The 21,436-nt window shown below is 40.2% G+C and overlaps 1 protein-coding gene across 26 annotated transcripts in view; it reads right to left on the minus strand.

Annotated features, from left to right (window-relative positions):
* The window catches only part of Baz2b (bromodomain adjacent to zinc finger domain 2B), a 288,501-nt gene that overhangs the window by 17,190 nt on the left and 249,875 nt on the right, over positions 1-21,436 (minus strand). For 16 of the 26 annotated variants that reach the window (XM_060390226.1, XM_060390227.1, XM_060390238.1 and 13 more), the window contains 12 exons: positions 19,915-19,980; positions 18,324-18,389; positions 16,805-16,849; positions 16,536-16,568; positions 15,248-15,313; positions 13,911-14,051; positions 12,043-12,297; positions 11,009-11,223; positions 9,595-9,669; positions 7,979-8,222; positions 5,845-5,907; positions 4,503-4,647 (listed from right to left, as the gene is read on the minus strand). In XM_060390226.1, coding sequence (XP_060246209.1) covers positions 4,503-4,647; positions 5,845-5,907; positions 7,979-8,222; positions 9,595-9,669; positions 11,009-11,223; positions 12,043-12,297; positions 13,911-14,051; positions 15,248-15,313; positions 16,536-16,568; positions 16,805-16,849; positions 18,324-18,389; positions 19,915-19,980 — 1,414 coding nt within the window. The remainder of the gene's footprint in view (positions 1-4,502; positions 4,648-5,844; positions 5,908-7,978; positions 8,223-9,594; positions 9,670-11,008; positions 11,224-12,042; positions 12,298-13,910; positions 14,052-15,247; positions 15,314-16,535; positions 16,569-16,804; positions 16,850-18,323; positions 18,390-19,914; positions 19,981-21,436) is intronic. The other 10 variants (XM_021639101.2, XM_060390235.1, XM_021639074.2 and 7 more) reach the window with 5 other exon arrangements.

Genomic DNA, 21,436 nt, shown 5'->3' on the forward strand with positions numbered 1-21,436 from the left:
ATCCCCAGCACCCTCATAAAAGAACGCGTGCAGGTGACCACATGGGCCCGGAGCTCACATGTGGAGGACACAGTGGGTGGCTCCTAAGGGCTGCAGGCTGGAGAGGCTGGCAGAAACAGTGAGCTCCTGGGTTAGTCAGAGACTGTCTCAAGGCAATAAAATGAAGAGCGGTAACACCAGACACCCAGTGTCCTCTTCTGGTCCCCACATGTATGACAAAGACAACATACAACACATGAGCCTTCCCCCAATCACATACACACAAAATTCAACAAGTGTAAACACAAAAGCTACCCAGTGAAAATGACTAGCTCCGCAGAACACTTCAGCTTCGCCATGTCCCTCTCAGCCTGCACAGGGGCCCCGTCTAGCCTCCCTGTTCAAGTACTGAGGCTGTGTAAACATGAGGTGAACACACACCTAACTACATCACAGACGTCTAACACGTACGTGGCTCTGAGTGGATGATGCCATGACTAGCGGAGGCACCAAAGACAAGAGTGAACAGCTAGTCACTATTAACAGTAAATTATATGTACTTTCATTTTTGATATATAATTTATGAATTTTTTTCTCATCTATTTCCTTGGGCAAATTCCTTAAGACAAGCAATTTAAGATACATACTTTTAAGAGTTTGATCAGTCAAACTGACCTGTAGAAAGTTTGTATCAAACTCTGGACCAAATACACTCACACCAGAAACAGATTAGCTGTTTTCCTACATCCTCAACAAAATCAACTGCCATCAATACTTTTTGGCATTGTCAATGTCTAAGACGTAAAAAGCTAAACTGAATCAGTCTGATCATGAGTGGACTGAACATTCTTTTGTGGCTCATTATCTCTCCTACTAATGCCAAATGGCAAAGGATTCAAAGACGCTTTTTACAAACTCTTAAAGCTGTAAATCAGCCGGCCGCAGTGGTGCACACCTGTGATCCCAGCACTCAGGGAGGCAGAGGCAGGCGGATCTCTGTGAGTTCGAGGCCAGCCTGGTCTACAAAGCAAGTTCAGGGCCGCCAAGGCCACACAGAGAAACCCTGTCTTGAGAACAAACTAACAAAACACAATAAACCTACTACTTGGTGACAAGTAACAGACTTTTCCGGTGAAAACATTGAGCCACGACGACTGCGCGGTAAAGCACCCTGCTTTCCCTCAACCTTACTTCTACTCAGAACCAATACCGAACAGGTTTACTAAATTTACCTATGTCTAACTTCCTCCCACAAGTTACAGACATAGATACAGGCAGACAGATAGACACAAGCGCGCACACACACACACACACACACACACACACACTATTTAGCATCTAGCTTCAGGCATTCACCATTTTTTCATATTTATTTCCCATTTTTGGAGACATAGCTGTTCGTGTTCTTTGTTCCTGTTTTATGTTATGTGTGTGTATATGTATGTGTGTGTGTATGAACGTGTATGTGCATGTATATGTGTAAGAACGTATATATGCATGTATATGCTCATGCACATGTATGTGTATGCATGTTTATGTATGTGTGTGCAGTGTATGTATGTGTATGCATGTTATGCATGTATTGTGTAGGTATGCATGCATGTGCATGAAAGTGCATGTATGTCCATGCACGTGTATGAGTGTGCACCATTATGCATATGTATATGTATGCATGTGTGTGCATGAATGTGTGTGCACATGCATGTGTGTATGTGTGCATGTACATATGCATCTCTATATGTGCATGCATGTGTATCTGTGTGCTACTTACAGTGTGTAGAACTGCATAAAGAGAACCCTGCAAACTCTTCTGCAATGTTGGATAAAATCCCAATTCCTTACAAAGGCCTTAGCATTCCACAAGATCTGACAGAAAGCCCCACAATCCCCACATCATCGGTCTTTCTTTCCTCACTTTCTGCTTCTCAGTGCATGAGGACTCTTCTTCAGGGCCTTTGTGCTTACTCGTCTATTGCAGGATAGTGTTCTAGCTGCTGGTTCTTGGCCTTCATGTCTCAGGCTAACTATGCTTTTCTCAGAGAGTTGTTTCTGACCACCTACACCTGGGGAGTAACAGGCTTCTCCCCATTTATCTCGGAAGACCATTCTATATTATTTCCTTCACAGACTTCAACACAAGACACACTGATATACTTTTTATTTATTTATTTATTTATTTATTTATTTATTTATTTATTATTGTTTATTCACTTTGTATCCCAACTGTAGCCCTCTCCCTTGTCCCCTCCCAATCCTACCCTCCCTTCCCTCATCTCCTCTCATGGCCCTCCCACAGTCCACTGATAGGGGAGGTCCTCCTCCCCTTCCATCTGACTCTAGCCTATCAGGTCTCATCAGGACTGGCTGCATTGTCCTCCTCTGTAGACTGGTAAGGCTGCTCCCCGTGGTCAAAAAGCCAGCCACTGAGTTCATGTCAAAGACAGTCCCTGTTCCCATTGCTAGGGAACAACTTGGACACTGAGCTGCCATTGGCTACATCTGAGCAGGGGTTCTAGGTTATCTCCATAAACGGTCCTTGGTTGGAGTATCAGTCTCAGAAAAGACCCATGGGCCCAGTTTTGTTCTTTATTTTCTCTCCTTGTGGAGCTCCTGTCCCCTCCAGACCTTTCTATCTCCACCTCATTTCATAAGGTTCCCTGCACTCTGCCCAAAGTTTGGTTATGAGACTCAGCATACACTTTGATACCCGGCTGGGTAGAGTCTTTCAGAGGCCCTCTGCAGTAGGATCCTGTCCTGTTTTCTGTTTTCTCCTTCTTCCAATGTCCATCCCGTTGCCTTTCTGAGTGAGGCTTGATCGCCTTACCCAGGGTCCTCCTTCTTGCTTAGCTTTAGTTTCACGGATTTTAGTTTTAATCCTCCCCTTACATGTACAATGGAATTCCAGTCCATAAGCTCTCCTTACCAGGGTGGCTGCCATGCAATGAAGTCAGTAAATACTATATGACGACACTGAAGGGCGGAGCGAGGACTCTGGTGACAGAGCTCTAGCATGGTGTGCACAAGGCCCCAAGTTCAGTCCCTCATAGTGTAAGGGTGTGTTGAATCTTCCCTGATGCACTACTATGAAAGCTTCCCACGGCAAAACGCACCACTGAACTTCATTTGGCCATATGCACAATAACCTGAGAACGCCATTTCTAGCCAGTAGCTTTTCTTCAATCAGCTCCCAGCTGGACTTAATTCTACAGCTCATACTAACACTTCTGGGCAGTTTCAACAGTCAGGGACTAATCTGAGAAACTATCTTATTCCCAAGTCTTTGCTGGGTGTGTGAGCTGATCCTTGAAACTGCAGGGTCTCACAGTCACACGAGTCACCCGTCCAGCCATGTCTGGGCTGGAAGGAAAATGTACAGGGAAAGGATGTATCTGGAAAGGCAAGCACTTCCTCCATGGAGACAGGTCACAATTCTGCTTTTCTTTCATTCTCTTAAGAATTTATTTATCACGTATACAGTTTTCTGCCTGCACTTGTGCCTTCACGCCAGAGGAGAGCACCAGATCTCATTATAGATGGTTGTGAACTGCCATGTGATTGCTGAGAATTGAACTCAGGACCTTTGGAAGAGTGGACAGTGCTCTTAACCTCAGAGCCATCTCTCCAGCCTCCTCTTTCTTTCGTTCTAAGATACCGAGAGTTTACATAAAGTTTTTATTTAAAAGCGGTGGTTCATAAAAGCAAGTGCTTTGTTTACAGTTTCTGCTATCTTCTACACAAGCAACCATGTCCTCCCCACTACAGGCACCTCCTAACTTCCTAAAGGTTTTGCTATGATATAGCCCAAGGCCATCTCAAGCTCCTAGTCTCTCAAGTGATGGAATTATAGAAATGAGCCACAGGGCCAGGCTATGAATTATTCTTTATGTAACTTTGTGCCTCCTAAAGTACCCATATATTAAAGACATGTGTTGGAAGAGCTCTAACCTCTACGTACCACGTGGCTCAAGAGCTGCACCCTGGCACTCACAATCCTTCTGACCCATCAGGATTTTGACATTTAGCACCACTAAGTTGGGGAGTTATGAAAAGCTGAGCTCAATAAGTTTTACTACACACAGAAGTTAAGACGTATCATATGGTTAATGGAACAGCATGCTTTCAAGATGAAATTTCAAAAATTAGTGGTGACACAAAACTCAGAAAAGGAAAAAAGTTACAAGTTAGATGTTCACAAATCTTAAATATCAACAAGATTTTAAGCTGAGACAAAGATTTTGAGAAGGATTTACAGGTCATCTTCTAAGGTTCGGTGGTGTTTGCTGTGAAAGGGACAGCGTGCATCAAGGATCTCAAAGTCTGACAGTGGGAGGAAGAGGAAGCCTGCAGCAGATTTGTAAGGGTCCCTCCGCGGGAATCGCTGTCCAAAGGGCATGAAAAGCCATGGGCTGAGTGAGGCCAAGTATTCCCCACGCTCAGTAGTAAAGCACTCTTTATTACTTAAAGAACAAGACACAGGCTTGTCTGAAACACAGCACCCCATGCAGGAGACCAGGACTCCCTACCTTCACCACTCTCCATGCCTTCTACGAAAATCCCTCCGCACTGAGGAAGGATCCAGTATCTGCGTCGGTACCGGTCCTGACCGAACATCATGGAGCGTAACGAGTGAGAGGCGTCGAAGAGCTTCCGCCTGTACTGGCTCTGTTGCTGTTGAAAAGCCATTCAGAAAATTATGTCACACACGCTAGGTGACTTGAAAGCTAACAAAGGAACTTTATGTTTACCACAGCATCATACTGCACAGCAAAGGGCTGAACATTACACACCCAACACAATTCCATTCACACCGATGAAAGAAAGGACAGTTTCAAAACAAATGAGGGTAAGAAAGCTCTTGGATTCAAGTAGGGCTTAGAAGGTAAGTTTTACTTTGACCAGGATCATCTTAAAATCAAAACAGCCACATGGCTGTCTATGCCAATCAAGACATTACTAGGACAAAGTGGACTGGCTGATTACAGTATATTGCCAGTAATACTCCTGCATTAGCTAACCATGTCTACATGTGCTTAGTTTTAGACACATGCTTTGTCAACATGTGCCTAATTTCTGACATATAACTATGGATTAGATACTGACTCACAGCACTTAAAAACTCATTTTTCTGCCACGAATCTGAAGGAGAACAGAGAGTGTTCTAAGGCGTGGAGGAAGGAAACAGAAGAAAGAAATGATGTAATTATATTATAATCTCACCCTAACCCCCCCTTTTTCTTACAAAAGCTACATCTTAAGTTATATTAATGACACTAAAATATAGAATGTGTTTTAATAATACATAAATATATAAACTTTATAAATATGAATCAATATACATAACACATATGCATGTATGTAAACGTGATTCATAAATACACAAATGTAAAATGAAATGCAAATACTCAAACTATTACTATGAAACTCATAGAAATTTGAGTAATAAGTTCCAAGAGATTTTATCTTTCCTGATGCATAAAAGTATGACTGAAGACTCCAGAACTCTTCTTTCACAGATCTGGTTAAGCATAATGTCTTAATGTAGCATTAAGCCAGTGAGGTTTATGTGAGAATGAATCTACACGTCTTCTGTTTAATCACTTATAGAAAAATGAATCCCCAGCTGGAGAGATGGCTCAGTGGTTAAGAGCACTGTCTGCTCTTCCAAGGGACCTGGGTTCAATTCTCAGCACCCACATGACAACTTAAAACTGTCTGTAATACAAATTCCAAGGGACCTGACACCTTCACACTAATGCATGTAAAATAAAGTTAATATTTAAAAAAGAAAAAGGAAAAAGGAATCCCATACAACATGGACTTTAGAACACAATATACAACAGTGAACACACATCTGGAAGCGCTTACTTTGCTCAGTTTTTCTATCTGTTTTTCTAGCTCCTCAACACTTGCTGTTTGGTCACCTTCATCCTAAACAGAACAAAATACAGGATTATTTACATGCTTGAAAGTTTCATTCTTTAGTCACTAACTACTGCACAAATGCAATACACAAACACCACGCACGCACACACACTTATAAAGTAGTAGAAGAGGCATGAGGTCTCCAAGGGTCTCTTCTGAGGGTGTATTTTGTTCAGTTTTCAGAGGGTTGAGTCCAGGGCTCCACACATGCTACGTAAGCATTTTAATGTTGAGCTGTACCCTCAGGCCCAGGCTTTTTTAAGGGTAATGCTTAAAGAGCCAACTGAAGGCCTTGACCATGACACTATGAGCATTCAGTCATTCAGTTACATCCTCAGCCTCTCAACTAACTTTGATATTCCCTCTAGTACTCTCTTTCTGACATTACCTTCAATAAGCAGCATTTTTTTTTTCAAAATTCACAACCACTCATTCATATACATCAGAAAAGAGACTATATTTCATCTATCATTTATGCACTTTTAATTAGGAGTCCAGGGAAGGGTTATTCTGAGCTAAAAGTAACATGAATTTTAACTGGGATCAAAGAAACCTCAAAAGGACAATAGGCCCCAAACCCTTAAATCCTGACTCTCAAATAATACTTAAATATTGACGTAAAATGATCTTTGGACAAGCAGGACAAATATTTGAGAATTTACAAAAGCAAAAATTATACTCCAATCAATAGATAACTGGAATAAGGTAACAAATAGTAATATGACAGCCAAATATAATCCCTCCAGTTATGTTGTGGAGTTGGGATTGTCCCAAGGCCGGGTGAAAGTAAGGCGAGTGTTCTACAGATGTGGTACATACACCCCACCTATATGATGCAATTTTTAAGACTTCTCTCAGGATGAGCGAGGAATGACAGTATACTAAGTTTTGACTGTGGGGGTTTTGGTTAAACACAATTTTAAGGAATATAAAAGAACTTAGAAGATCAGATAGAAACGAGCCAACAGAAAGAACATGTATCATCGAAACAGGAAACAGAAATTATCCTCACCACAGTTCTCCAATGGTTCTTAATGAATCACCATTACGTGCCTTCGCTCAGCACAACCTCGGGCACACCACCCAGTGAGGTCAGCACGCCCACAATTAGCACGGTCACGTAGGAGTGAGAGTAGGGACAAAGGGACTGGACGGGGACAAAGGGTATGAGGGCAGCATCTTCTAACTGAGGGGATCATATGAGCCTTAATGAAAGAACTCTGTAATTTAGCCTTTCATAGCAATTGTCTTGAAGCACTAACCGGACCTTAAGCAAGAAGCCAAGCTTAGTCTTGGATATTACTACTACATTATTACCCAGTCAGCATTTAATACATCTTCCAGGTCCTAAATACAGACTCCCTCAGAAAAGCTCGTTTTTCTTAAAGAGACTGTTGAATATGTATATATGTATATAACAACAACAATTAATAAAAAAGAGGTCATAAATGTAAGAGCAAGGCACGTATATGGAGGATATAGAGGGAGGAAAGGAAATGGATAAAAGATATAATATCAAAATATAGTAATTAAAATAGTAAATGTGGAAGAAAAAAACTGAGACAAGGTTTTACATTGCAGGAATACGTTTAGAGCAATGTACTGTTAGCGATTTCATTACTTGAGTATCACAGAGAGCACTGCACAAAACCAGGTGCTAACCACGCCAACGGGTAACACAAGCTGGGGGCCACTGTCTCATGCCTGCGAAGTAAAACATCTGCACACACAAGGCAAACTCAGCAGCTTTACTTTAGTCCAACTTTCTCTCCATGTCCAGCCATGCCACTGACCGCTTCCTTGATTACCAAAAAACAGGTTAATACAACATTACCTTCAGCTGGGGGTATCAGCACTGACAAGCCAGGAGGGGGAGGGAGGAGGAAGAAAGGAAAAGGAGGAAGAGGAGGAGGAGGAGCAAGAGGAGGAGGAAATTATCTTCAGATGAAGAGACTGTGGAAAGTAAATGTCACAAACTGAATTCAGATTATAGCCCGAGGGGTTTCAATTTCATGTTGATTTTTGGGAGGTTGCACAGGTCTTGTTAAATCTCACACAGGAACCTGAATTTGATTACCTCATCCTCACAGAGATCAGCCTTCTTTCCTTTCTTGTCATCTTTATCTTCTTCGTCTTCATCATCCTCATCAGCTTGGTCATCACTGTCGTCATCATCATCATCATCATAGTCACTGTCACCTCCCTTCCTCCTCCGCTTGCGTCCAGGAGTGGGTGTCCCCAAGGGATGCTGATCTTCTCCGAGATCAATGCCCCCCGAAGCGTCTCTCTTGCCTGTTTTCTTAGCATGAATTATCCTAAGTCTTTAAACATTAAAAGAAAGATTTAGACTAGAAAGCTACTCTTGTCGTCGTTAAGAAGATAATTTTTATGAGCGAAGCTTTGCTGGGGTGTCTTTCTTCCTTTTTTCCTTAAGTGTTGAGGAGTCAACCCAGTGTTTCTTAGGTAATCATCACCACTAAGTAACATGCCCATGCCCTTGGGTCTGAAGCTGACTGAAATTAGTGACCCTCCTGCTTTTGCCTACTAGGTGCTGGGATTACAGGTATGCACCATCAAATCCAGCTCATAATGTGAGTCCCAAACAAGAAAAGTCTTATACTCAGGTGGTAAGCAATGTATTAACGACAGTAAAAAATAAAAATAAAAAATAAAAATTAAGAAAGTTGAAGAATGTTTCCATAAGTTACAGAATGTATAAAGTTCTATGAACTCTTTTTGTAATTGAAACATATTAGACGAAAAACCCCGAAAGCTGAGATAAATAATTCCAACAATGATCAAGTACTTCCTGATTACTATACTGTGTGCCTAACAAAATTTCAGTTCAAATTACTGCAAAGAAAGTAATTTTGTAACATTTTAAAAAATAAATGTATTCATTTTTCTTTTATGTGGTTTATTTGCATGTATGTATGTATGCCACGTGAGTGCCTGTGGCTCACAGAGGTCAGAAAAGGGCATCAGGTAGCTGAAACTGTATTTACAAATGGTTGTAAGCAACTGTGTAGTGCTGGGAATTAAACGCAGGTCCTCAGCAAGAGCAACAGCACTCCCAAGCCCTGTACCGCCTCTCCAGCTCAGAAACTGTTGTGTTGGTTTGTTTGGAGATTTGGGAAAGGGTATCACTATGTAACCCAGGCTGTCCTTAAACTCTAGATCTTCCTGCCCATGCTTCCCAAATGCTGGGATTGCTGGTGTGAAGGCTTCTGCTCGGAGAACTATGTCCTCTTTACACAGCAGTTACTAACTGTACCGTTATTTACTTCCTGGCTGGGAGAAAATTACATTTTGATGTTGAATAATTTTTCTTAGATTTTTTTTTTAGATGCAGACTTTAGTTTAAAATAAAGTCATTAAAAGAAAGAATAGTCTCAAGTAGATATCTGGTAAGACAAAAGCAATCTGGTAGCTACAACAATAGCAGGAATCATGGTCACTTCGGGGAGAAAAAAGGGGAAATGCATCTTTTATGTTTGAAGCATGAGTTCAATGAATCTTTTTGTTTTTGTTCTGCTATGGACTCTGACCCAGAGTCTTATTAATTTTTCAGATTTCAGATTAAGCAGTAATCTTCCCTGTCGAAAGAGTAAAGTTGAAATTCCATCTTTGCAGCCCCCATGGAGACTTGCATTCAAGGAGACGGCACGCTGGTTTTCCTAAAGGGAGACTTACTTGCGGAGTTTACCTTCCACCATCCATTTATCTCTCCTCAAGTTCGACATGCACTCAATGTTCTTGTCAATCTCACTGCAAATACAAGGGTGGGTTATGATGCAATCCGTTTGTGCAGTGCATGCACTTAGTGTGCACAATCATGTATTTTAATAAAGTAAAATGACAAAAACTCCTTCCTTTCATGTCCACACACGGAGATTTACCCTATGAAGCAATCATTCCTTGATTCAATAACAGCTTACTATTACAAAATCTGCTTTAGTTTCTACTTTAAAAAGAGGGCTTTAGTACTCTTTCACAATTGTTTATAAAAATGGCATTCTGATGAGGTTGGTATATATTTAAGGAGTGACCATATCCACATTCGAATGGGCAATCAGGACATGGATGGGTACTTGCGTTACTCACGTACAGATAATATCACTGTGTGTGTATATGTCCAAATGGAAACAAAAAGCATGGTGTTTGCTGGTGGTAATAGGATAGTGGTGCCTTTGTTCTTCCAAAACAGAAAACCTTAAGTGTTCTCTGTATATTGAGTTTACATGTGTATATATATATATATACTTTAAAGAGCCTCCCAGCATTAGTATCTGTTATCATTTTATGCATAATGAAACTAATTCCCTGAATCAAAGCTTACATCTTATTTCATTCTTAGAGATATCCCCCAAAGAACACAAGAACAAATAGTAACAATCATATTGATATATGGTGGCTAAGATATGTACTGAAGATTTAATATGCCCATCAAAGGTAGAAATAAATAGTACAGAATATTCACAAATCTTTTTTTTCTAAAAAGGTGATAGACTAAAAGTAACATAATTGAAGTTTTCAACGGTAAGAACAAGCACAGGATGAATGGTGAACCTGAAGGCCAGAGCACTAACCAACTCTTTCACTCTTAACAAGTACTAGTACCAGTAGGCCTTGACTCTTCAATGCGGTTGAGTACTTCTGAAAAAGCGTAAACTAATCCACTGACAAACCAGTAACCTAAGGCTGTGGCAGCACACACCCAAATAAGTGGCTACATCATTCTATGGGTTTCTGAAGAAAACCGGCTCCTCAAAGAGGTCAGGAAAAGAAAAGTTCTGGATCGCTACAATCGCTCTGAATTCCAGAACTGTAGTAAACAATAAGACAGATTTCTACTATATGAAGAATTAGCAAAATGACTAAACAACACAGGTAATAAAAACTACAGATTACATAGATACAGAATCATCTTTTTTTTTTTCAATAGAACGCATAGAAATCAGATGAAAGAGTATTGGTGGCCATCTCTAAATGGTGATTTATGATTTTGATTTTCTTCCTGGTGCTCATCTGTAATTTTCAAATTTTTCTATAAGCATTTTGAACTTCCCCGGGACTGCACACAATCCGGGCAGGGCAGAGGGCTTACCTCACCACACTCTTGCTGCACGCCAGCTCATTAGTGAGGAAGGCCAGGACTGAGGCTTTCTGGGCCGGAGTGTGAGCCTGAAAAGCCTTCGTCTTCAGGCTCTCCGTCAGCTCAGTCTGTCCACAGTGGGCTTCCATGAAAATCTGCAAAACCTCGGACACATTGTCTCGATTCACACCAACATTCAGCAAATGTTCTCCAAGAGCTGTTTTGGCCTATAAAGTTTGGCATTTTTATCAGTGTTTATCATATTCATTTAATAATAATAATAAAATATTAGTTTACATGTTCTAGATACTACCAGTAAGGACTTTATTATCACAAATTTAGAGCGGAGATAAAAACAAACAAAATGATAGACAGATATTTAAGCGTCCATCTTATTCTATCCCTCTGGTTAAACCCTTACCGAATTCAGATATGGAGAAGAACCTGACTATTGGAAGAAAAGAAGATTTAAGGAGTCAATCAAGTATTCTTTGTCTGCAAAGACATTCTGTAACTAATGACTGAGTAAGGATGATCAAAAGTACGGATTATTTTTTCCCTTTATGTTTTACAGGTGAGGTCAGCAAGTCGGCATATAGAAAAAAAACACTGTATCTGGAAGCTTATCTTTCTTCAGTCTTATCTAGAGCAGGAGCAAAGACAAATGTGAATGGGGCACCCGCTGACCAGTACAGGTTCAACAGTGCAATTCACCAGCCTATTCACAGCAATTGACAGAGGAGGGCTTCAGAATATGCACGCAAGTTCTAGGTCTCTTATGAATTATGAAGTCTGCTTTAGACCTGAACTTTGCCTATACTAAAGCAATAGAATAACGGAGAAACTGGTCCACGTTTCTCAGGTCAGCCAAGATTCTTCTACATCTGCCAATTGTTACCTAGTATAAACCTACATTAACTCCAAGAGATACATAGAAACAACCAGACAAAGATACATCTAAACAGTCTTCGGCTCCCAGGAAGGGTAAGGAGAAATGCTCGGGGAGTGTGAAATCAGACAACTGGCTGCACTTCGGTCTTCCTTACCTTGTACCCTGTTAGGAGGCCGGGATCGCACACAGCAGCTGACAGCAGCCTCACCAGCAGGTCCTGCACTTCGCCCATGCTGTCCCCTATATTTAGCAATCCCTCCTGGAGCACACTGAGGGTCGGGACATCAAGATTCACATCAAAGCCCAGAACTTTTCCAAAGTTGCGTAAAAACTGCACCACCATGAGACAGTCTGAAAACGTGGTTCCAGAGAGCACAAGTCCTGGGATGCGAGGCCACTCTGGCAAGGGCTGAAAGTAGAGTGCAAGCAAAATTAAAGGCGCCTTAAAAATCAAAGCAGGGCGTTATTTGTGTTTACAGAGCTCTGTATATATTTATGTGCACGCTCACATGCTGACAGTCTTCCTCGGTGGCTCTCTACCCTGTTAAACGTTTATTTTCTTTTTCAGCTATGTGTCTGTGTTGCATGCGTGCGGGTTTGGGCACGCAAGTGTGCCTGTGCAGGTCAGGGAACCAGCTGCAGGAGTTCTCCTCTAATCCTGTGGGTTCTTGAAGCTCAAGTTCAAGTAGCCAGGCTTGGTAGCAAACACTTTGCTCGTTCAGACTGCCACCAGACATTTCCCCCCATGTAAGCATTTCGTTTTTTAAGAAAAGAGATTCTTACTGAACCCAGGCCTCATCAATTTGGCTAAACTGGTTGGCCAGGGAAATTCTTCATCTTCTGTCCTGGGTTTCAATAAATATATTTTTGATACTTCACATGATTTAAGTAAAAATTAAAAAATGCAGGAAAATAGAGTCCACTGAGAAAAGCCTGCTCACTGTAAGCTTATTAAATATGTTAACTAACTTACAGGGAAAACCCCATGCTGCTGAGGAACATGCAAGCATCCAAACAAACGAAACTGTAAAGTTTACATTAATTTTTATCTTAAAGCAATTAAGATAATTAAAGTAAACCGACTGTTAATATAATGCAACAGCTACTGAGTCATTGAATGTTTGCATGAAGCATGCTGACAAAGGCGCCTGGACAAACCAGGGCAATGATATGTAACCAAGAAGGATAAGGCAGAACCAGAACACAGCTGTCATAGACCAGGCACAGTGATATATTATGGGGCAGTTAGAGAAACTGTCTGTTATTGATAGGTTCTTTTTTTTTATTTTTACAAGCACTGTATCTTTAGCTATATTTAAAATTAAACTTATTTCCACTCTAAAATAGAGCACACCACACTGGATCCAAGGTTGTTCTGCTCTTTCTTAATAACTATTCTCATGCACTGTGGCAAAGCCGCATTTGCCTGTAAGACTGTGGAGGAGAAAAATCCAAGATCCTGTGGCAGGACAGTTTCTTTGATCTCAAGATGACAAGGAGCAAGGCCTCTGACAGCAGACAAACTGCCTCAATACACAGCTGTTTGTCAGTGGCAAAATCAAGGGCAAGTTTGTCTCCATCTTCATAAATGAATGGAGGCAAATAGGAGCTGCATGGGACTCTGCTGAGGGCTAGCTAGCTAAAACATGTAGCTCAGGAAACTCACATCGGCACTGAGCCGGGCATGCAGTAAAGATATCCAGTGAAGGCTGGCCCACAGCTAACTGAGAACTCACAGGTAAATCTAATTTACTTAAATCTATATGAACTCTGAGATGTCAAGCCTTTGTGTGCCTCAGGACTGGACAGGAGAAGGCAGCCATAGACACACAGCTGACTTTATCTTGTAGGTTTCTGTGGAGTATCTACAAAAACAGAAGGCTTTGCAGTGACACAATGGCCACCAAGGAGACAGCTCACAGTCCAGGCCAAACAAACCCATGCCAGTTCTGGAAAAGGAATCTGGGGAGAAAAGTGGAGAAATGAATTTGCTGGTGAGATGGCTCGCACAGCACGGATCACCTTTTGGTCTGCTAAGCACATGTCCTCCTTAGGCTTCTTGAGCTCCTTCGCCATTTCTAACTCCAATCTCCGCTGCTCTAGTTTGCGTTCCTTGTTCAGTCTTTTCTCATCGCGCTTCTCTTGTTTCAATCGTTCTTTTTCCTTAAAGAGAAAAGCACGCACACTTAATCCTTACATGTGTTTGAAGACACCCTAGTGGAGGAAGGTCCAAAGTGATCAAATTATTATTTAAATGGACAAAATCACCTTAAGAAGCCTAGGGGTAAGTTTAGAATTAATTACACAGAAGCATGACTTACTTATTTTCAAGTATTTCAACTTTTGAATTGTGAATAAGTGTGTATGTGTGCACATTTGTGTGTGGTTGTGTGTGTGTGTGTGCACACGCATGTGCAGTTATCACCACTGCCATAAGCTTCAGAATCCCTGGAGCTGAGTTAGGAGCTCTGATGAGCTACTTGATGTGGGGGCTGGGAACTAAACCTGGGCCCTCTGCAAGAGCATGACACATCCTAAACCACTAAGCAATTTCTTCATTGCCGTCAGCTATTAGATTTTAAAATAATTAAAATAATTAGATTTTTAAAATAATCTTATGGTTGGTAATAATGTTATCTATCTTTAATATAAAACCAAAACCTTTTAAATAATAGGACTATTGATGAAGACTTCTATTATTCAAAACCTGTTTGAGCCTTCGTCTTTGTATGAAAGTCTATGTTAGTTAAGGCACGTGGGCAAGGGGGCTGCTACAAAGCTGAGGTAACCAGCGTCAACACTGCCACGTGGGGCTGCAGGGTGTGACAGGGAGTTTCCATTCCATGGGCCTGAGGTGTGAACTGGCAGAAGCAGCTCTTGCAAAGCAAATCACCTAGTCTAGAGCACCCGGATGAAAGAAAGAGCAAGCTTATTTTTCCCATTAGAAACACAGGTTTATAATACGGATTCGATTATGAAAGTCACACCAACATTTTTAAGAAAATGGAGCTATGCTTAGGAAGAGTTCTGACCGCCGGAATTTGTAGCTGGAACTTGAATGAAGATGCCTGGGACCTGTGGGACCTGTGCTGTAACATCAGCTTTGTAACATGACGGTTACAGTAACAGATAGCTGCTGCTATCTAGACGGTGGCATCAAACCCACTGAAAAGGATCCCTGAAATGCTACTCAGGAAAATTAATGTATATTCTCGTGCTAAGCTGCCACCTTTCACCGCTGACGCAGCTACGAAGGCGGATGTCAGAGCATAACAAACCTGTACTCTGGAAGAATACAACAGCTGCTGTGACAGGAAAGCAACCTTTAACCTCTAAGCTTATGGTGCTCCACAACTTACCTCTGCTTTCTTACGAGCTTCCATCGCCTTCACAAGCATCATGTGCTGCCGCCTTCGCTCGCGTTCCTGTCAGGCCAGACAAAATTAGGAAAACGACTCAACATGATGGTCAAGGGCTCGGGTGTCAAACGGAAAGACAACAACAACAACAACAACAGAAACAAAAACTCAATATAGCATGTTTAGCATCTGTAGACAAGTCACAGTAAATACTAAATATAAGACGAGGATGGCCATTCTGTGCATGTTTTAGTTCAAGGTTTAGAAAGCAAATACAAGAGCAATCAACAGCAAAAAGGTGAAGCAATGAGCATGGAGACAGCGTAAACAGAGCATACAAGGTTTACTTATGGTCAGCTGTGATGCTCCTTCAAAAGCTGCCAGAACAGAAAGCATAACGGTTGGCTGGAACAGGCCAGTTACCTTACATCTGCTATTAGAAAACCACAAAAGACTAGAGCCAATTGCACTAAAGGTTATGTTGTTCTTACAATTTAAGATCAGGTAGAAATTAAGCCATAATCATTTTTACATTGTGGTTTTAGAATTGATTACGTTAATTTCAAGTATAAAATCATTTTAAGTCCAATAATCCATCAATAAATTAGAAAGATTTTAAAAAGTGTTTATACCAATTATAAGTTAGACTAGTCATGGTTCATACACATATACCAACGAAATGTGATATTCCTAGTTACTGATGTCTGATGATTGATGCACTGTTCAAAGTACAAGAGCTATACCGCGGGCTAATAAGAATAATCCAAAATGCCCAGTTTAGAAATAAGGTACGCACTACTTTAATTTGGTAACTAATTCTAATGTAAAAATTTCATATTATTAATATTTAATCAACGTTTTGGCTTTACCATATTTGGTCCCTCAAAGGGGTATTTCTAAAATTTGACTTTAAAACCAGAATATATTTCATATTCTCTCATCAAGCAAATTCAAAATTCCCATTACACTTAATGGCAGTTTTGCATTTACAAGGATAGGAGAATATGGGTCACAATTTTATCTAAATTTATAATGAGTTAACGTTCCTTGTGACATCAGTAATGTACATTTTTAGACAGGAATTTTACGCAACTCAATGGAAGGAATCTTAAAGACGTATCACACTTCTTTATAGACAGACAAGCAGATGTATGCAATGCACTGTGCTGTAAAGCCATGCAGCAGTATGTAATATGACAGCAGCCAGTGCTACACTTTATGCATTGCTATGACAACCATATCACAACCAAATCACAATGCGGTGTTAGATGTACAAAAATAAACATACCCATACCATATCTAGTCTATGCCTCTCCAACTCCTGGTAGAAAGAGTTGGCACAACATTATGAAACAGAAATCACAGAGTCATAAAACCAAATTTAACCCCCCAAAGACACCAATACCAAAGCAAGGCAATAAACCATAAGACAAAGGGAAAACTTAAGCAGGAATTATATCAGAAATTTTAAAGAAAGTATTCTGAAGAGTTCCCCCCGCCAAATAGTTAAGCAAAACCATCAAGTACTTTCCAGTTAGGCGCTATGCCCATACAGACCTGGTGCTTCAGAAGAACAGCCTGCTGCCTCCTCAGTTCTTTTTCCTTAAAAATAAGAAACCTTTGATATGTGGTTTTTAGGAGAGATTCAGAACACACTAAATAACAATTTCATATTCGGGTCAAGTTTTTAGCCTTCTGATAGCTTTAAGCACAGAAAACTTCTCCAGGCAATGTTTAGCTTGATAGGCCTCTACCGATTAGCTAACACAAACTGACTAGTAGTGTCATTAGTGGCAGGATATTTCCCCAGTAGCTATGTCAACCTAAAATTCAACGACTGAGTGAGCAATGCATGTCAATGGCAAATTCACAAAACTGAATGGCATAGCATAATGAAAACCATACACGTTTTTAACAATTGCTCAATAAATTATGATTCTAGTCTTAAAACTAGCTTCCTAAAGCCCTTTCCCCTATAAACATAGGGTCCCAAATATACTCTGTGTCTACATGGATCCATGTGTGCATGCATTTGTGTGTGTGTGTGCCAACCCGCAGTTCACAATACCACCCCAGGGGGTACAATGCAAAACAATGGAAGACTGTTACCTAATGACTACTGTTCAGCAAGGTAAAATCTAGATGAAATTATTAATAAGGGGAAATATGAAGGAGGACAGAAGAATTAAGAACATTCTGAATTCCAGAGAAAAATTAAGGGAGTGTGTGTTTGAAAGAGTGTAAACTAGAGTTAGGACAGAGTTTGGAAGGCGAGCTCTGCTCAGCTGCCAAAATTCTGCTTTGCAGCAAGCACACATGCAGGGCCCAGAAAAACAGCCAGTAAGGCCCTGTCCTGGCTCTTATACGGTGGATCTGTGCAGCACCAGCAGGCTCAGCGCTCAGTGGGAGGAAAGAGAGAGCTAAACAGGGAGGTGACAGCACGCCTCTCTCACACTTCATGCCAGGAAATCATAATCAGAACACCTCCAAATTTGGCTACAATAATCTACTGGACTGACTTCATTATTACGTAATGCTGACAGTTCTCTGTGTGGTTTTCCCCGCTTGTTTGTTTACTTGTTTGTTTCTTTATAGACAGGGTCTCGCTATGGCGCTGCACTTGACTTCTCAGCCTCCTATGCCGGCCTTCTGACTGTAAGCATGACAGGTATGCGTCACAATGCCTGGACGATGCGTTTTATTTTTAACAAATGAAACACTGGACATTAACAGAGAGGTACGGAGGGACAGTCGGGTTCTGGGCGTGGTCTGAAGCATAAACATAAACGACACAAACTAATTTGTGACATCATTCTTGTCAAGCAAAACTTAAATCCAGATGCCATGCACTAGTTTACATTTCTGATTATGGCTTCCATTTATGAATACTAGAATACCACACAAAACCTATATTAAGAAATAAAAACATACAAAAATATACATACAGATAAAAGCACACATTTATGCACATTTTTCAATCATAGTTTTGAGAAAAACTATTTTTTTCATGATTGCTATTATGCAAATGAAGTTTTTATTTTTGAAAATAAAAACTCTTTATTCTCACTAAACTAACCTTTGTTCGTTTCTCGGCCTCCAATAATTTGGCATTTGCCGCTTCTTCCTTCTTTTTCTTTTTAGCCTGTGCATGCAAAACAGGTCTCAAGTCATGCAACAGCACTGCTAAGACTTGCAGATAACCTCAGACTCGCAGCTACATGCCTCACAAGGTACGAAACAGTCATGTAACACATAAGCAGACAATTACAAATATCCCCGCCACACATCACACTGTCTCCAAGCTACAGATTAACGCTAACATAAATATATATGAATCCTTAAGAATCACAAGATGACAATTTTTCTTCTATATACTGATAAACATCTGAAATCACATTCTCTTATCTTGACACTTAAGAAATGACTATCTCTCATTTTTTGCATATTGGAAGATTTTAAAAATATGTTTGGGAAAAATTTAGAACGAATTGATATTAATGGGCAAATAGAACTTCAAATATAAATCAGTAACACATGTAAATACACATCTATTTTTTGAAATTTCCTTTAATCCTTGATATTTTAGATAAAGACGCCCGTTGCTTGGCTATCCACATTAAATGAAATGCTGTGACTCTGGTTTCACTCCCTGTTGACTCAACGCTGGCTCTTTAATAGAGCAGAGCCTGCACTCTGACAATCAGCAGCACGCCATCACCACCTAACGTCACCTGCCGCCTACGAGTGGCTATCTGCTAGTTATTGTTCATTTGTCTTAGAAATGAAATGTTTTTAATTTGGGAGTTGGACGATTAGCTTAAACTGGTGAGGGAACTTGTGTGTATTCCTAGAAGAAAACAATTATAACAAAAAAGCTTAGGGCTCTGCAGACCTCGGTCCATACAGTGTTCTAAAGAATTTCAAACCTTAAAATATTAAAGGTTTATTTTTGCTTTATTTGAAAGAAATAATTGGAAGACATATGTTGGTCTGAATCTAGGACATGAAACACAATTTGCTTTTTTCTTGATGGCAGGGCAGTCGTTTTGATGACGGGGCAACCATTTCTAGGCACTGGTTATTACCTCATGATGTGACAGAGCGACCCTTTGGTCAACAGGGTGTTGAAACCTGCTATTCAGGTAAAAAGTTCCACACTCTTGCTGGACCCGAGTCTGGTATGCGCTAACCCCACTTTTCTGCAGTTCCTCCCACTGACTTCTAGCTACTAGTTTTGATGCCAGCACGCCTTCAATCCCAAATGCTAGTCAGCTTGCAGAGAAGGGAGGCACACGAGGAACCCTGACTGTGGGACCATTCCCTGCACTTAAAAGTTGGCTTTTATGAACACTTGTTTCTAAATTAACAGAAAATGTCCAACTATATGGCCTCAGGGTATTCGAGGGGTGGGGTGGGGGCACAGCCGCACTGGCTGCTCCTGTCCCCCCTCTCTTCGTCCTTCCTGCCTGTTTGTTTTACTTTCTGGCATTTTAGCAGGGCGATGGATGAACTTGCTGAAAAGGTTCAAAGACTGTCTCAGTCTGCGCCCATCTGAAGAGACCTTCTAGTTATATACTCATTTGAACAGACAGGGACAACCCATGCATTTTAAACATTCTATGACTTCATGAGCATTTATCTTAATTACGTTAAATTAAGAATTCTACCTCAAGAATTTGCTGAGCTCGGAGTTCCTTCTCCATTCTGATTTGCTGTATTCTCTTAATTTTTTCCTATAGGAAGAATTATAAACATTTGAGATAATAAAATAAGTATTAAAGTAATATTTTAATTTTAATTTTAGTTGGAGTCAGATAACTTAAGACAGATTACAATAACTAATTACCAAGTGCTATCCATACTGTATCCAAAGTTCAGTTATCTGTTAAAATGATTCACATTTGCACACTTTAAATTCATATGAGCTTAAAATTTTCTCACAATTGTAAACTATAAATGTTGGATGACTATACAGAAAACAAAGCTGATTAAACTTATATGTTTAGACAATATTGACAAGTAATTGCAATTACAAATAAAACAAATGCACAGAAAATAAAGAAATACGTAAAGCTACTGATTACTACTTACTGAATGAACTTGAACAAAGAACAACATTTCTAAAAATAATTTACATGCATGCCTTTGTCAGCTTGTCATAAATTTAAGGAATGTTCTAAAACCATTATTATGTGTTATTACACAACTATAAGGTCATTACTAAAAAATTATCATCAACTCTAAAATTCCTTTTACACATTGACAACATGATATGAACAATGCTTTCAACTATAAAAGTAAATCCATCTAGAAATGATATGACTTCATAATGAATTAATTCAAATTTATAATCCAGAAAATTGTATACATGAAATAATGAGATATTCAATATCTAAATTTGGTTATATTTATATTTAACATTAACTTGGTTTTTGGGGAGTTTGTTTCTGAAGACAGAGTTTCTCTGTACAGTCTTGGCTGTCCTAGACTCGCTCTGTAGATCAGGCTGGCCTTGAACTCACAGAGCTCCACCTCCCACTGCCTCCCGAGTGCCGGGATTAAAGGTGTGTGCTACCATGCTCGGCTCTCATTTAAGTTTTAATAAGATTTTACATTTTGATTTTAAGTAATACCCTCACGGCTGGGCAGTGGTGGCACAATGCCTTTAATCCCAGCACTGGAGGTGGATCTCTGTGAGTTCGAGGCCACCCTGGTCTACAGGATAAGTTCCATGTCAGTCAGGGCTACAGAGAGAAACCCTGTCTCAAAAAGCTAAAAAGGGGGAAAAAAAACCTTTCATATTCTATAATCATAGATAAGAAATTTTATTTCAAAATGTTCAACATTTCAAATTGGCATGGCTAGAAATAAAAACCTAACAACAAGCAAAACCTTGACATTTCCCACTTCAGATTAGATTTGTTTAGAATTTCTGTATCAAACACATTTTCTCCATGTCTAGCGCTGCTGGTCTCTCTTGCAGTTTCCAAATACACTGTTTGAAGCTGTGTTTTACTGTGATTTTGAAGTATATAAGAAAATCATGAGGTTTGAACAATCAGAAGATTAATCACACTATGATTTTGCTGATGGTGATCCTTTCTTGGTACTGAATGCTAGCAATAGCTTGCCAAAAGCAAAACCCCAAGCATGTATTTTTGTATTATTTCTAAATACTAGACTGCAGGA

The sequence above is a fragment of the Meriones unguiculatus genome, chromosome 8, assembly GCF_030254825.1.
Source record: "Meriones unguiculatus strain TT.TT164.6M chromosome 8, Bangor_MerUng_6.1, whole genome shotgun sequence".
Taxonomy (NCBI): Eukaryota; Metazoa; Chordata; class Mammalia; order Rodentia; family Muridae; genus Meriones; species Meriones unguiculatus.